General features: G+C 40.1%; 1 protein-coding gene across 2 annotated transcripts; it reads left to right on the top strand.

The window, feature by feature from the left end:
- The first annotated feature begins 195 nt into the window (after positions 1 to 195).
- stat4 (signal transducer and activator of transcription 4) lies at positions 196 to 15,462 on the top strand. Of its 2 annotated transcripts, none has more exons than XM_026376268.1 (23): positions 196 to 531; positions 1,531 to 1,666; positions 4,545 to 4,643; positions 5,528 to 5,620; positions 5,721 to 5,799; positions 5,934 to 6,019; positions 6,128 to 6,279; positions 7,750 to 7,908; positions 9,147 to 9,239; positions 9,339 to 9,398; positions 9,515 to 9,535; positions 10,087 to 10,180; positions 10,452 to 10,496; positions 11,440 to 11,523; positions 11,604 to 11,702; positions 12,886 to 13,021; positions 13,213 to 13,265; positions 13,453 to 13,547; positions 13,745 to 13,881; positions 14,133 to 14,324; positions 14,433 to 14,478; positions 14,560 to 14,665; positions 15,199 to 15,462. In XM_026376268.1, the coding sequence occupies exons 1-23, from the start codon at positions 404 to 406 to the stop codon at positions 15,220 to 15,222; spliced, it is 2,217 nt and encodes a 738-aa protein (XP_026232053.1). In that variant the 5' UTR covers positions 196 to 403; the 3' UTR covers positions 15,223 to 15,462. The 2 variants fall into 2 exon arrangements, with proteins under 2 accessions (XP_026232053.1, XP_026232054.1); XM_026376269.1 differs by having other exon boundaries at positions 404 to 531; positions 10,090 to 10,180.
- Positions 15,463 to 16,999: the final 1,537 nt, after the last annotated feature.

A 16,999-nucleotide genomic window follows, 5' to 3' on the forward strand; every position in this document is an offset into this window, starting at 1 on the left:
AAGTGAATCCACTTCTAGTTGATCTGTGAATCACTGAATAGACTTATTACCGGTAAATCATCCGCCACCTTCTTTCTTCCACATTTCACGCACAAATGACAAATATTGTGCGTGTGTGTGTGTGTGTGCGTGCGTGTGTGTGTGTGTGCGTGCGCGGTGACTGGTCTGGTGGGCTGGCTGTTTGAGCGCAGCTCCTTACGAGTAAACCAGGTGGTTTCCTGATCTGACAGGCTGATTAAAAAACGAAAGTTAAAGAGGGTAACAAGTGCACATGGTGAAGGAGAGGGACGGGGAAGCAGCGCAGCAACATCTCAGGTAACAAACTCCAGAAAACAGAAGTGAAATCGAACCAGAGCGAGGAGCGCACGGTGCCGTGTGGTGTGTGGACTGTCCGCGCTGCACCATGAGCCAGTGGAAGCAGATTCAGCAGCTGGAGATCAGGCTCCTCGAACATGTGGACTACCTGTACGATGATAACTTCCCCATGGACATAAGACAGAGTCTGGCCGTCTGGATCGAGTCCCAGGACTGGTGAGTCCTGCTCCATGTCTGGGAGCTTTTCCTGATGATAACGGGGCCAGAGTCTTCAGCTAAAAAGAGGGATGTCCTCCTCAGCTTAACAGGTCCTTTCACTCAAATCACAGAGAAAAAAACTGCAGGCATAATTGAAGAACAAAAACAATACAAAACAAAACAGCAACTTCAAAACAAGCCTCATTTAATGCTGCAGGAAAGAGGAAAACATGTTATTTAACTTTAATTTGGGTGAATTTTAAATTACAGTGTTGGTTTGTTATCTAGAGACATGTGCATCCTGACACACAAATCCTCCTGTACAGCTACAAATAAACATTTCTGCAACAACAGCAGAGCAGTCTGCTCAGGTGCTGTAGACGCACAGCTGGAATCGTGAGAAACATCTGTAAGAACCAACATACACATGCTGCCATTCATTGATTCAGTTTAGTGATACATTATTGGACGGACAAAGTTAAATTAGAATCAATCTGACAATAGATCACACAATGACGTGCAAAGTGAAAGTGGCCATTTGTGGAGACAAACACTCCCGCAGAGCCAACTGTGAAGTTCCCCTTAAAGAGCATATTAGCTGTTTACAGCATCCTTGTTTTGGTTTTACAGCCCACAATGGTGCCGTCAGAGCTTAGCCAGAAAAGCCAGTGATACAGCATACTTCCCATGTGCAGCAACAGGCAGCACAGACCGACCCAGTTAACAACCAGCTGGTGAACACAGTGGAGGATTTGGCAGATGAGATAATTTTCTTATAAGGTTGAGATTAAAATCAGAGCTAAAGGGAAACTGAATATCAAATGTCGCCCAGACACAGTGCTGCAAATGTTGCTCCATGTTCTCATCACAACTCTATGTGACACTTTGCTTTTAATAATATCAGGTGCATGTATGTGAGCAGCCCCCTACAGACCTGCACATGCACAGACAGTACAGAAACATGTCTGATAACATTCTATAAACTAGCGTGTTCTTCCCCCCTCGGGTGTTTTTTAGGGACACGGCAGCCAACGACGAGTCGATGGCATCCGTGCTGTTCACAAACCTGCAGTCTCAGCTGGAGAGGGCTCGCTCACAGGAGCAGAACTTCCTACAGAGACACAACATGAAGATCATACAACAGCAGCTGCAGGTGTGTCACCCACCTTTAAGCCCTTCAGGTCCTGCTACGTCAGGTTCAGGACTCTCTTCACTTTTAACAGGGGCTTTATCTGCTGATGTTTTGAGGCACTGACTCTGTGATACTGTGATATCTAGAATGATGTTATCATGATTGTCCACAGAATAACTCTACCCATGAGAAATACTCAGATCAACATCAACAACATTTAAAGAATAAAAAGAAAGATAACTTCCAGCGTGCTGTATTAGAATGCAGGTCGTCTAGGACAGTTACAAAAAGGAGTAAACAGGGGAAGTGCAAAGCTGTGGCAAAGGTAGCATCGAGGGGCAGAACTGACAACATAGTAGATTTTGGTTGGAAATCATGCATGTGAGGAAATAAGATCCACACAATGTCAGTTAGTATTGGTTTACCAAGCTTGATGTAACAAAATCTGGGACAGGTGAACAGCAGGCAGAAACAAGAGCTCTGTCCTTGAACTGTCCACACTCCGATCGTTTACAACAGTCATATTTAGGGCATCTGTGGTAAGGAGAAGTAGTTTTGTGGTCGGTGTGTAGTTGGGGGTAATAGGGAAGTAAAATAAATTGGCTGTGCTTTCAATTTTAGTCGGCTTCAATGTCTAAAGGCTTCTATTTTCGTGCCGTTTTTCTCTCTTAACTGAGAAGCAGCTACTGGTTTTGAGTTTCTCTAATATCAAATGAAGTGAGTAAAGGTCGCACAACTTTCACAAGCTGCAAGAATCAAGACAATCTCTGTTTTCACCAATTTAGTGCTTTTGTTGCTTGGAAATATTTGTCATGTTAAGAAAAAACCTCACGAACAGCAGTTATCTGGGAGAAAAGATTTTTTTTTTTTTTACATAATGTAGCTGTGCTGCTTTTGTCATGGTAATGTCTTGATGTCATCAGAAAAATGCAGAGGTTGGGTCCTGGAGCAACACAGGATGTTTGGTTGAGGTCAAAGCGTGCTGACGTCACAGGCCTGAGCGCACATTTTATTCTGGAAAAGGCATATACCTTTGCAGAACAAACCCATGAGACTTGTACCGCTATTTCCTGTGTGTCTGAATGTGTGTGCGCGCATGTGACAATGAAGTCAACACTTCTCTGAGGAAGTGCCGTTGCGGCTTGTTGTTGTTGTGATGTGTGAATGAAGTTTGCATATTCAATTTGTACATCAATAGAGATTTAAAACCATCTGTATTTGAATATCCCTTTGATTTGTTTGTCCTGTCTTTGTCGGGAAACCCCACTGAACTTCGTCAGAAATGTAAGAAAATGTCAACATGCTGTTGATTTGACAGACAAGTGTTTGATGTGTCCTGCATGAGTACCCAACCAGGCAGCAGGAAATAAACACCAAAGAAAAAAAATATATAGATAATATGATTAATATTTAGAAACACCAAACCAAATTGATCTGCTTCGGTGTCAAGTGGTTTGTGTGTTGTTTGCTGTAATGAAAGTGTGTAGGTGTGAGTTTTAAGCATCCTCAGTCATCATTCTGGCAATGATGCTGGTACATAGCAGCTTAGTCACACCTGGAGGCGAGAGTGAAAGTTTCCTCTTCCCCCATGAGAGTTTTTTTGTACTTTTCTAAGTGGGCTTTTGTATGGGCTGATCGCAAACAGAGCACAAGAATCATGTGGTGCGGGAAAGTTTACGGCTAAACCCTAAACTTTGACTTGGATCATTGTCTGGTTGTCTGCTTTTATCTTTAGGAAGATCTCATGCAGAGAGCTGTCGTTGCCACATTGAAAGAACTGTGACCTTTAATGTAAAGATATGCAAAGCTGCCGGGGGCACTCCGTTGATTTTACACATAATTACAGAAATACTGTTGTGAATGTTGGATAATAGCTGCGCAATTAGACAAAAGATGACCATTAAGTGCACAAGGAGCTGGGTAGAATATCCAGAGAGGTAGGGTGTGATGGAGTAGATGTAGTCAGTGATTCCTAGCAGACACTGTGGGGACCAGTGCTGAAGATCCCAACTTGCTGATGCTGTGCTGTGTGGTCTTGGAGAGATTGAGGAAGATGTCTTTCTCTCAAGCAGAGATGACAGAGTGACATACAGAATGCTACACCCCTCCTCCCCCTTCAACAAAGGCTCAAACGAATGCATCCTTTGCTAACCTTTCCCACGCTTCTTTACTCACCAGTGACAAAAAGAGAACACGGTGGACGTACTCCCCAAGCAGAGAAGTAGTAGTCTTATGTTGCTCTGAAGAACATTACCCCAGTGATGTCTAGTGATGTCATCGGGGTTATACAGTATTAGTTTGCATTACAAACTGGGAGCTGTGCTGTGTTCACAATCTACATTTAAAATAATCTGCAAACTTTACAAAAAGAATATTAGTATCAGTCTTTAAAATGGGATATAATATCTTCCAAGAACACGTAGTAGTTATTAGTAAAACAAAATGATGTATGCAACCTGATCCGTTAGAAATAAGGATCACACCGTTCTACTGAATAATTAAAATGATTCAAGTACACATTATGGTTACACGCTGTAACACCTTTAGAAAAAAGTGGTTATACTCCCAGTCTCTGCACACACCTACTGTCTCATTGTATTTCAACTGTCATTGTGACTGGAGAATGGTCCTTTGATTTCTTGCCAGAGTCAAGTTGAACCTCATTCCTTTGCTGACTCAGTTTGTCAAATCAGTTCCAGTAAAAACCTTATGTCTGTCTGAAGACGTGATGACAGAGCCGCTCATCAGGGCTTGTTTTTCTAGGTGGAGAGACAGACGGACGGGTACTGAACCTAACCATGCTACTATGTCATGTGCACATTTTATATGCAAACGTTAATGGCGAACTTCATTTATTTAAACAATGTTTAAACATATGTACGTGTGTGCGGCCCCACAGGTGAAGTACATGTCCAATCCTGTTGTGATGGCCAGAGTTATCTCCACCTGTCTGAGGGAAGAGCGGCGCATCCTCTCCAGCGCCTGCACACAGGAACAGGTTTGTCATATCATCTCCCTCAGTGGGAAAGTCCCTCTTGTTCCTTAATAACAACTGCTGCTGGTAAATCAAGGCTGCTACCAGGAAGACAGCATTAAATCATTTACACCCGCACACTTTACATTATTCCCAGGAAACAGTGTGGAATAACAAAACACAGTCATTTCTGGCTCTTACAGTCATTTTCTAAACATTTGTTGCAGTAACCAGAAACAAAGTAACAAGGTAAAAATAAAAACAGAATCTTTTCAGTTATAAAAGTTCATTACAGCAGAATATTTATTGCTATGCTCTACATTGGCACCCTTCAGTGGGCACCGGTATCGATTTTAGTGTTTTAAGGAACATAACCACTCATCTGAGCTCTGAGTACAGCTGTGTGTATGGTATATACAGAACAATATAAAGACAGAGATGTACAGGCCATCAGGCTCTGTACTGTGTGTCTGTTGGTTGCTCCACCACTTCTGAATGAACACTGACATAGTTTTGACATTTCCTGTCAAAAGATGTGTGTTTTCATTGTGAGGATGTTAGCATGCCATTTAGCTCACACTGCCACTGGCTGTTAGTCTTAACACACAAGAACTTCAATGTCATGTTTGATCTTAATTTTCATCACAGCAACAGTTTATTAACAGAACAACGTCTATTTGTGAATATCCTCTATTCTATACTGCCCTGCTTGTTTTTCAACTGTCCCTGCCCCACACACTACTGATTACCTGGATCAGGTGTTTTCAGCCAATCAGAAGCTGATTGGACAACAGGCAAGGGACCACTGGTGTAAAGTGCACCATGTTTGATTTGTATCTTTTAAAAACACTGTTTATTTTAATAGATTAATAGAAAAGAATAAGATGAGTAAACAACTTTCTGAACAGGGTCCACTGGAGAAATCCTTGCAGAATTCTGTGGCGTTTGAGCGACAGAAGAACATGGACAACAGAGTCGGTATCATCAGAGGCAGCGTGCAGGTAAACACACAGGTGTTTGAGGGAATTTCACAACAAATACTTCAAAAACTGCTTTGTATTCTACAAGATCATCTTAAAACACTGGTCTGTTTGTGTACAGCTAATGGACCAAGCAGTGAAGTACATCGAGGACATGCAGGATGACTTTGATTTCCGCTACAAGACCCTACAATCTCGAGGTGAGACCTTGGTTTAAGACACCACACAAGCTGTGAAAAAAAGTTGGCTAATTGAAAACATGTTTCTTGCTAGTGTGCAATAAGTGAACGCTCTGCATCACTGAAGTCTACTTGTTTGTGGTTGTGTCTGTCAGAGTCATCAGATAGAAACTCTGAAATGATGAAACAAGAAGTAACAAGGCTACAGGAAATGCTCAACAGGCTCGATTTCAAAAGGAAGGTATGTATGTATGTATCTTCATGCAAAGTGAGAGACGAGGGACTCTCACAAAACATCTGCTAATATAAGTGACATTGCATCACACAACCCTTTTCATACCCTTGTTAGGAGATCCTGTCAAAGATGGATGTTGTGATCAAGGAGATTGACGACCTGATGACGTCTCAGCTCAGCCCTGAGCTGCAAGACTGGAAGCGCAGGCAGCAGATTGCGGCCATTGGGGGTCCGCTGCTGACTGGTCTGGACCAGCTGCAGAGTTGGTAAAAATCATCATCTGAATGTTTCCGGACTATTACATTCCAGTGTTTACTGTAGTAGCGCAGTAGCGTGAATGTGTAGCTAACATCCACACATACTGTACTGTACATGTACAGTAGATCCAAAACATCTTGATGTGCAAGGTCTGAAAGTGATGGATTTCTCACAATGCAACAAGAGGTGGCAGAGTTAAAATCAATCCTTCATCAAAAATACTTACTGTAAGTAGAAGTACCACTCCTTACTCACAGAGCCACCTGACTGGTATGGACTATGTGAATGTATTATGTAAATAAACCAAACCAGCAGCTGTTAAAGGTGGGGCTGACTGTTACCACCTCTCAGTATGTACTGACAAGTCATTTATCAATAATTATACATCATCATTTTGTTATTGTTGGGGCTCGGTTGGTATGGCAATCGTCTATGAACTCCCGGGATTGGTGGTTCGATTCCTGGTTCCCCCGATTCCTGCACATATGTCATGTTTCCCTGAACAAGACACTAAACCCTGAACCCTTGGTGCATAAAATGCAGCTGCCTGTTCACAAGAATTAGTATCAATTATCATTAGTTGAATATAATTTGTGTTAAGAATCTAAATCTAAACTAGAATTACTGCATTATAGTTAAATACCTCCACTAACCAGCTGTGTAGTTTACATAAGTGTCTATTCAGAGTCATATTCTAATAAGTTTATACCTGAGTCAAAGTAGATGTTTGTGCCAAATGTAATGAATGCATTCCTTTTCTGGCTCTTCACAATTTAGACAAGACATATATGAGGTCACTATGACCCTGACTTTTGACCTTTGGCCACCAAAATACACTTCAATAAACACTTCATCGTGGAGTCCAAGATGAAGTGTTTATTTAGGACAGTTTTGAAGAAATTCCCTCAATGCATTGCTGTAAACTCCCTGACCAGAATAAAGTGGTTAATCTGAAAGTTTTCTCAGTTTGACCTTTAAACTATAACAATGTTTATCTGGTAAGATGAACATCTCGCTCCACTGTTTGTTGTCTTTCACAACTGTCATGTCACTGGCACTTTCTCACCTTTGAGTTGGTGACATTTCTTAGTTTTGAGGGGGCGTTACCTTCTTTTCAGTCAGTCCAGCACTTTGCATTCTGATCTAATGGCTGCTTTTGTACAAAAGCACAAAGGGTCTTCACTGCAGGGGTAGTGTATTTCTAGGCATAGCAATGTCAGTCAGCCCACCTCTTCTGCCCACGCTAAAATACATCCATATCTATTTTCATGTGAACCACTATAAATTTGTGGCTTTGTGGCTCAAAGCACTGTTGTACAGCCTCATAGAGCTGTTGACAACCCATAAACCTCACAAATGATTCTAACACGTTTAAGGCTAAATCTGCTCCTATTGTTGCTACGTCTAAACCCAGATGATAATAAGTGAAATTCTCTACCTCATCTTCCTCATCCTCTTCTCCCCTGTCACTCCCCCAGGTTTACTCTGACAGCGCAGAGTCTCTTCCAGATCAAGCGTCAGCTGGACAAACTGGGGGAGCTGGTTGTGAAGGTCACCTATGAGAGTGACCCCATCCCGCTGCAAAAACCCCAGATGGAGGAGCGAGTTAAATATCTGATCTACCATCTCATCAAGAGGTACTCTGAACACAACACAGTACAAAACATGTCGGAGAGAGTGGGGATGAATGTAAGTCTTATCGTTTGAGCATCAGTAACTCCTGTTGTTCATGCTGGAACTTTGATAAATGTTATATTTCCCTAATATGAATAAAACTCAGTTGACATTTACCACACTATCACAACTTATGTGAGTTCATGTCAAATACAAAGAGTAACAAGAAGAGACAATAAGGGCTTAAGTGAGCAAAACAGATGATCCAATTTATAAAAAGGTTTGAAATAATGTAAACAACTTAAAGTGCACTTGTTGCTTATCGGTTATATGGCATGTGCTGTAACTATTCGGCTATCAAGGTGCTCCAGATAAGGTGCTGACCATCATATGGGAACAAATATTGTGCAGTCTCAATCGGGCATAGCATAACCTGATGCAGTCATAAATTCTTGCCATGACTTGGTTGACAGATTTGACAGATTACATGTCAACATCTGAGCCAGCACAGACTTCTGTTGGTACTGGCTTGATGTAACATTGTGCCCTGATGTGTGTCACAGTTAGACATTACAGTGGGTGATTTGTTGGCTTAATGCTGTTGGCAGTACTCTCTGGGTTGTTTCTATCTTTTTTTCTCTGTCATGTCTCAAAAACACATTGTAAGGCAGCAGTGTTGTTTCCACACAGTTTTATGATAGAGAGGATGTCATTGCAGTGCTTTGGTCAAACTGACAGTGACACGCCCCAGTTTCCCCTGCGTGTACCAAATCTGTGCTGTACCTTCAATATTGCAATATGCTACAACATAATGCAGGTGTAGGTATTTTATTTCTGATGATCTGATAGTCCTGGACCAGTTGTTAGGATGTTTGGTGGCTTGAATTCTACTGGCCTGGTGCATAATAAACATCGCAAACGTTTTCTACAGTATTTCCAGTTTAACATGTTTCAGTGAGCCAACATTTAAATAAAGTGCCTGAGGAAAGTCTGCAGCGTAGATTATCAGCTTTTTAAATTTTTTTTTTTCATTTTTTATGACTGTGAACAACTGTGCAGATTGTTAGATAGAGGACTGAACATGCTGACATGTATGAGTCATGTTACTTCCTTCTGTATGTGCAGCACGTTACACAACACAGAAAGGTGTTAGATGCAGGACATACACTACCAACTATGACTCGATTGCTCCCTCACAGACAGAACATGGGAAAATGATAAAAGCTGTGTAAAACATATTAGGTGTGGTGTGTTTTTTCAGCTCGTTTGTGGTGGAGAAGCAGCCATGCATGCCCACACATCCACAGAAACCCTTGATCATCAAGACCGGTGTACAATTCACCACCAAAGTCAGGTATCACTATGTAGCCTGATGTGTTTATTTCTGCTATTTGCAATATGTGCATATGATTCATGTTGTGGCTTGATGAAAACGAGCATCTTTGTCTTTCAGACTTCTGGTTAAACTTCCAGAAGTGGATTATCAGCTGAAAGTGAAAACAACATTTGACAAGTGAGATTTTTAGATTTAAGTTTCTAGTCTGTTTTTCTGTATCTGTAAGAGTGAGCAGATACGTTTGTCAGAGCACTAATCTTTATTTATGTGTGTTTGTTTGTGTGTATCTCTAGGGACCTCCCCCCTGGTAGAGTGTGAGTACAAGCAACCTCAATACAGGATGTACTGCTGATGTTTAATTTTAGCATAGATAGATGCAGCGTAGCGTTGTGGAAGCAGGTTTGAAAAACAGTGGCTAATAATATAGTACACCACATTATAGACATGCATTTAGACATATTTTTACACTACACTCAACACATAAAACATTAAACCCAAACATATGGTTGCACATTACTGAATAACTAAACTTAAAATAGTTAACTTAAGATAGTTAAGTTCACGTAAATATTAAGTTAGATAAACTTCACTAAGTTATATTCAATCTATAAAACTCACACTTACGTTTACATGACTCATCAAAGCTTGGTGAGTTACCATTTCAAGGCCACCACACATTTAAATCTTAAAGCTATCACACCAATCTGAATTGCTTTTTAGTTAAAGTTTTTTTTTCTACTTTTATTTTAAAAACAAAAAAGTCATGTACATGCCATGTACACTACTTTCACTGTTGAATAGTGGGATGTTTTGAGATTTGACATATCTGTGAGGTGCCTTTGTTTTACCTTCTTTTTCTCCTCAGAAGTCGTCAGTTTTTCATCCTGACCAACAACACTAAAGTTATGGACATTGAGGACTACTCAAACGGCTGCCTCTCAGTGGAATTCAGACACCTGGTATGACAACTAACTTACTGTCTGTTTAGATTCATTCTTATATGTGAAAGATGTGGCAATCATGATTTTTTTTCTCATAACTTCATAAAAAAAGCCAGTGCATTAGCTCTTTAAATCCATACTTCACTTTTTTCACTTGCTTCTCTTTCACCGAGCATGAGTAGATTAAACCCTCTTACACTTTTTAACCAGATTTTCAGGGGAGATTTGATGTATCTTCTAATATGTTTTCCTGTGTCTTTTTTGATTTACATTGTGTTTTACGTTACAGCAGCTGAAAGAGAAGAAATATATCAATGGCACAAAAGGGAATGAGGTAAGAAATGCAAATGGGTTCTGTGCTCTCTTAAGGTTATCACCTGAATCAACATAAAGTAAAAACTAATTTGAATGCTCTTCATATGGTGGCATAAAACAAAATCAATTCTGATCTTTTATGTCTTTATTGAAAACAAATATAAAAACCTCTCAGTGTGAGTGGAAAGGGTACGTGAACCCTTTAAAGCTAATTAGAATCAGGTGTTAGCATAAGTTAAGAAGATTAGTTTGGAGGTGAGGCCTAGAGCTAACCCAGAGAGACAGACAAAGATTTGAAGGCATCATTGGAACTGGCTAACATTTGGTTTCATGAGTCGACAGCAGATAGAACATTGAACAAGTAGGGTGTCTATGGCCAGACACCACGAAGGAAGCTGCTGCTCACTTTTATGAACATTGCTGCATGTAGCACCTTGACACGAGAATTAACTATTAGGGAAGAACACACAGTACTATATCTGGCATAAAAGGGGCACTGCATATCATCAGGAAAACATCCTCCCAACTGTAAAGTATGGTGGAGGAAACATCATGATTTGGGCCTGCTTTGACGCATCAGGGCCTGACCAGCTTGCAGTGATGAAGTGTATCAAACTTCTTCAGCATAATGTCAATGATTGATTCCAAAGAATCTTTTTTATTTTTAAACAAAAGCTTTTTTACAACATCATAGAGAAAAAACAGATTATATTATTATAAATGTATAAATATCTCAATTATCTCAATTTTTTCACTGTATTTAATTAAATCACAATGCTACTATAAGCATAAGCACAAAATATTAACGAAATCTTTATACTGAACTATCGATAACAAACTCAATTATATTCTTACCTTTGTACTTCTAGAATTGGCAATGGTTTCCCTTGAGTTTAAATGCCCTAAAGCTGTGCCGGGAAGGTTGAACTCTGGAGTCTGTGTCTCTTCTGTGTGTCTTGCAGGGCCTGCTCTCCGTGACAGAAGAACTTCACTCTCTCAGTTTTGAGGCTTGCTTCACAGTGCAGGGCCTCACCATTGATCTAGAGGTCAGAGGCCTAGTAGCTTTTACCTGATGTTCGACAGTCTGTTAACGCAACTTACTTATTATGAGTGTGGATTCTTTCAGACATGTTCCCTGCCACTTGTGGTCATTTCCAATGTGAGCCAGCTACCTGGAGGCTGGGCGTCGGTCATGTGGTATAATCTTCTGACGGACGAGCCGAGGGTGAGCAAACAGATTGTAAAAAGGAAAAGGTTAAATTTTGTTCTTGCTAGTTGCTCTGCCCAGGTCTTCAGGTAGTTGTTGTAAAATTACAATAAGTAATACTCCTCTAATTGTTTATAGTACCAGTTACATCAAACCAGAATGCCCTCAGCAGCGACCCATCTCATCTGAAACAACGCATTGGTTGCTGTTTTTTAGCAACCAGATGATGTTTTTACCTGTTTATGGTGTATCATCATGATAATTTCAAATCCAGCCAGTCAGTATTTTTTTACTACAACTGCAGGCAGTAATGATCAATGGGTGTAGGCAACGGGAGGCTTTGGCAGTACCTCTCCACATTAACATAGATTTTGCAGCATATTTCTGTCAAATAAATATTCTTTCTACAAAGTAATGTCAATTAAACCCAGGCAACAGTTGTTGTACGTACAGTCTCTCAGTTGCTGAAGTTTGTAACTCCCTCAGAGAGTCATCTGGCTCTCTCGCTAGTCTCATCTTGCACAGTCACTCAGTTTGTGTGGACGGCCTGTAGTAGGTAGATTTAGACATCTGCTATAATCCTATTATTTCTTGATGATGGATTTCACTGAACTCTAGGGGGGATGTTCAGTGCCTTGGAGTTTTTTTTGTATTCATCCCCTGACTTATGCTTTTCAATGGCCTGTTCCCTGAGTTGCTGGGAATGTTCTTCTATCTTCATTTACATTTAGTCATTTAGCAGGTGCTTTTATCCAAAGCGACTTACAAATCGGTACAAGGGTAGGCAGGGTAAGCGTGAGGAGGTCTTGCCTAAGGACCCCTACTGGAGGTAGGCCACAGCTGGGATTTGAACCTCAGATTCCCAAATGGGAGCCAGTGATGTTATCACTACACTAACCAGCCACCCAAGATGGAAATGTATATGTGTGTCATGGTGTAATGATAGACAGGAATACTGAATAACCATTGACTGGACCTTCCAGACCCAAGTTTGTTTTACTGCAATCACTTGAGATGCATTCACTGCACTCAGGTGATCCCCATTCACTAATCGTGGGACTACTAGCACCAAATATCTGGACCTCTGTTAGATTAGATCAGTCATTTTAAAGGGGGTGAATATTAATACAAAGACTGTATAACATTACAGATTAACTTCCCTCCACCGCCCTAATTCATCTTCTCTACTCTTCATTCACAGAACCTGGCATTCTTTGGAAATCCACCTAGGGCCAGCTGGAGCCAGCTCTCTGAGGTCCTCAGTTGGCAGTTCTCCACCTTAGCCGGACGGGGCCTCAATAAGGACCAGCTCAGCATGCTAGGAGAAAAACTTCTTGGTAGGTTTCCCTTTGGGATCTCTGTAGGTTTGGAATTACTAAATAGAACAGAAAAAATGTGACCTTGCAGTATTATTTATATGAAATAGTGTTTGTTGACTACTACTACTGACTTGAGCTGCCAAGATATTTTGTGTTGGTTTATGTACATGGGTGTAGTCAGCGATGTTATTTGCTGCATGTCTCTGTAGGTCAGCATGCCTCCTGTAGTGACTATCAAGTGTCATGGTCTAAGTTCTCTAAGGTAAGTGCTAAATGATAAACACTAACCACAAACAGTATCATGGAGTCTAATCTCCAATATTAGTGTGTCACCTAATGAGAAAACATGTTCTGTACCTTCATATTTTTGTTATTGTTATTGTTATTATAAGTAGTGTATAATGTCATGTTTAATTGTCATTTTTTGAACGTGTCATTCCTTCTTCAAGGAGAACATCCCAGGAAAGCCCTTCAGTTTCTGGATGTGGCTGGACTCCATCCTGGAGCTCATCAAGAAGCACTTGCTGCCAGTCTGGAATGAGAAGTAAGATCCTGGTTCAACATAATGCTTTATCTCTCCCTGCATGTCAAATGAATGTCAGCTCCCATTTGTGTATTACTGTGAAATAAGAAAACAGGGCCATATAAAGGATACATCCTGAAAAAGATGAAACATGAAGTTAAAAATGTAAACCAATCATATATATATATTTATTTATTTTACTTCCACCATCCATGTAGCTACATCATGGGATTTGTGAGTAAAGAGATGGAGCGCACTCTGCTGAAAGGCAGGGAGCCTGGCACCTTCCTCTTACGTTTCAGCGAGAGCCACCTCGGAGGAATCACATTTACTTGGGTGGAGCACAGTGAGAACGGTGAGGTCTTTGTGTGTCATCCCACTAAAACCACTGTCAATAAAATAGACAAGCATACTAAGCTGATCCTGTTTTTTTAGCCTGTTAAATAATTATCCTTTATGGGAAACACCCATACATTTGGATTCAACGTAGACACAGATCATCAGAAAGCATTTTGACTCACTCTGTCAAGTCAAAGCCTGTTCCAGTTAATGGATATCTGCACTGTTGTCTTAACGTGATCTATCCTGTGACTTTTTTTTGAACAGGAGAAGTGAAGTTCAACTCTGTTGAGCCATACACTAAAAACCGGCTCAGCGCTCTACCATTTGCTGACATCATACGAGACTACAAGGTGATCTCAGATGGGGTTGTCCCAGAGAACCCGCTCAAGTTCCTCTACCCCGACATCCCCAAAGATGAGGCCTTCGGACGGCTTTACAACAGCCAGCCGAGCAAAGGTAGGTGTCTTCATTTAGAGTCAATGCTTTTCACTGCATGTGTTGAGCTTGACTGACGGATCGAATACTGCAACACTAACCTCTCTTATATTTCTGTTCCATTTCCAGTCCATCCATACATACCATCTACCCTGATCCCCATCTCAGAAATGCGGTGAGAGATAATTTGACACCCTCCTAAAGTTGAACCAGTAATATGACAAGCAGTACCTTTTATATTTCTCTTTTATTGCAGCTCTAATGCAAGCAGCACACCACCTTCTTGCCAGTCTCCTGAGCCCCCAATGACTCCTGGGGAATTTAACATGCTCAACGAGCACCTGTGCTTTGACATTGACACCGTAAGTTCCATGCTTTGGCATTAGCATTGAAATGTTTATGATGGTGTTTTATTATGTTGGTATAAACATCTAGCTAATCATTAGCTCAGCACTTTGTAACCCTTTCCAGCTTCATGTAAATCAACAATTCTTGATTGTAGATCCTCTGAAAGCTCCTTTTGACGAGTCATGGCTCACATAAACATATTCTTCTTGTGTAGACAAACTTGAAAAGTTAATTGTTTTTTGTCAGTTAAAGTAGCTCTAGTCAACACCTCCAAACTAATTATCTTAACAAAACTCCAGGTATGCAAGCACCCGACTCCATCTGCCATTGTAAATATTGTTTGTATTAGGATGTTAATTAAATTCCTGATTTGCTTTATCCTTGTAAAATATCATTCTGTTTCTTGTTTTTTTTTTCTAATTACAGTTTATTAAAAAATAAGCTGACAAGTGTCCGCTTCCTCCGTGTCTGAATGTAAAGCTGTTGCTCTTTTTAGGACTCCTCTGTGTGTTCTGCTGCTGATGTTGTTCTCTTTTTTGCTTTGCAGATGAATTCTCCATATTCAGAGTAATACCAGATGAAATGAAATCCTGCCCGACATCAGCCTCCATGCCTGTTGCTATGAATGAATAAGAATTTCTGGTTCTTAAATTTTATTCCATGCGTGTGTTGTTGCTTGTTGTGTTTTTATATTCTTACTGGAGAAATGTTGGTGCCAATGTATTTACTGTAATTCTATGACTACTAGCTCTTGAGTGTATTATTTTTTACCTATTGACTGACTTATTGTATATAAAACAATTCAAATGTCTTACCTTTGTAGTGTACTTTATGGATGTAGCTTGCTATTTTATTTCTGCATCAGCGACCACTGTCCCTTATGCTTTCTTGTCACTGGAAACAGTTCAAGTTGCATGTTTGCTCCACAGCATTTTAATTGAACTGCTTCAACACACCTTCATTCACATAATAATTTACTCAGTAATGGTTAGTTCTCCTGCCACCTATCGACCATGTGGAGGCACAGATGACATTTATAGAGCTTTGATTTTGGAAGAAACTGGAAGTTAAAGTCATAAAGCTTACTGCTGCATGCTTGACACATGCTCCTCCCTTATTTCTCGAGAATCACGTGATTCCAGGGGAGTCGTGGGTGGATCAGTTTAAATATTTTTGTGTGGAAAAAAAAAAAGTCAATGGAGAGAGAGACACAGATTTTACCATTTTATTCTGAAAATCTGAATCTGAACTTTTGTATTTCACTTCTTCAAAACATTATAAGTTCATCAGTATCATAAAATGCAAAGAACATAAACCAAACGTGCAGATATTCTTAACCACAACCAGAATTTTGCATAAAGCCCTGTCATACATTTAGTAATGTGCAAAACATGACAATATGCATTTCAGTACAATAGCTTTACAGAGCCGCCCAACTGGTATAGACTGAGTGTATTAAGAACCTGTACAAAGATGCAAGAATGCACAACAAATACTACTTCGTATTGTCAAGTTGGAAAAATACAAGCTCTAACATTTATGTCATTTACCAAAGTACAATAACTCCACTGTATTTGAAACACTGTTGAATTTAATACTGTTGATTGTGTGAATGTTCAAGTGTAGTCCAACAAGGCAACACTGTGCATAATAACACATGATCATTTATCAGTTGATGTTGTCTTTCTTTTATATTGAGAATCTCTGAATTGCAGTGAAGTAAGTAAAAGAAAATGTCAAATAAGAAAATGTACGTGTAAATGTTGAGATTCCCACTTCAGACAGCAAATATGTGAGTTCTCTGAATGTCAACCTCTTAACAAGTCTAAAAGTTAAACCAGTTTAAAACAAGCAGTTGTCCACTTAGGTGCAAAATAACAAGTTAAAAACGTAACACTGCCAAATTCAGTTAAATGACTTCAAACCAATTTCACCACCGATGCTGACGGCTCAGTGTTTAGCTTTAAAATCTACAGTCTGTATGTTTCTGTATTGTGTGTTGTTGTGTATTATATTATATATTAATTATTATTATCCTTTATGCTTTCTTGTCACTGAAAACAGTTCAAGTTGCATGTTTGTTCCACAGCGTTTTAATTGAACTGCTTCAACAGACTTTCATTCAGATAATAATTTACTCAGTAATGGTTAGTTCTCCTGCCACCTATCGACCATGTGGAGGCACAGATGACATTTATAGAGCTTTGATTTTGGAAGAAACTGGAAGTTAAAGTCATAAAGCTTACTGCTGCATGCTTGACACATGCTCCTCCCTTATTTCTCGAGAATCACGTGATTCCAGGAGAGTCGTGGGTGGATCAGTTTAAATTTTTTTGTGTGGAAAAAAA

Source organism: Anabas testudineus, chromosome 21 (genome assembly GCF_900324465.2).
Source record: "Anabas testudineus chromosome 21, fAnaTes1.2, whole genome shotgun sequence".
Lineage (NCBI taxonomy): Eukaryota > Metazoa > Chordata > Actinopteri > Anabantiformes > Anabantidae > Anabas > Anabas testudineus.

Excerpts from the sequence above, each read along its gene's own strand:
- stat4 (XM_026376268.1), top strand. The coding sequence starts at position 404 with ATGAGCCAGTGGAAGCAGATTCAGCAGCTGGAGATCAGGCTCCTCGAA. Across the intron at positions 4,644-5,527 it reads GCGCCTGCACACAGGAACAG|GGTCCACTGGAGAAATCCTT; the intron begins GTTTGTCATATC and ends CTTTCTGAACAG. Across the intron at positions 11,524-11,603 it reads GCCTCACCATTGATCTAGAG|ACATGTTCCCTGCCACTTGT; the intron begins GTCAGAGGCCTA and ends GGATTCTTTCAG.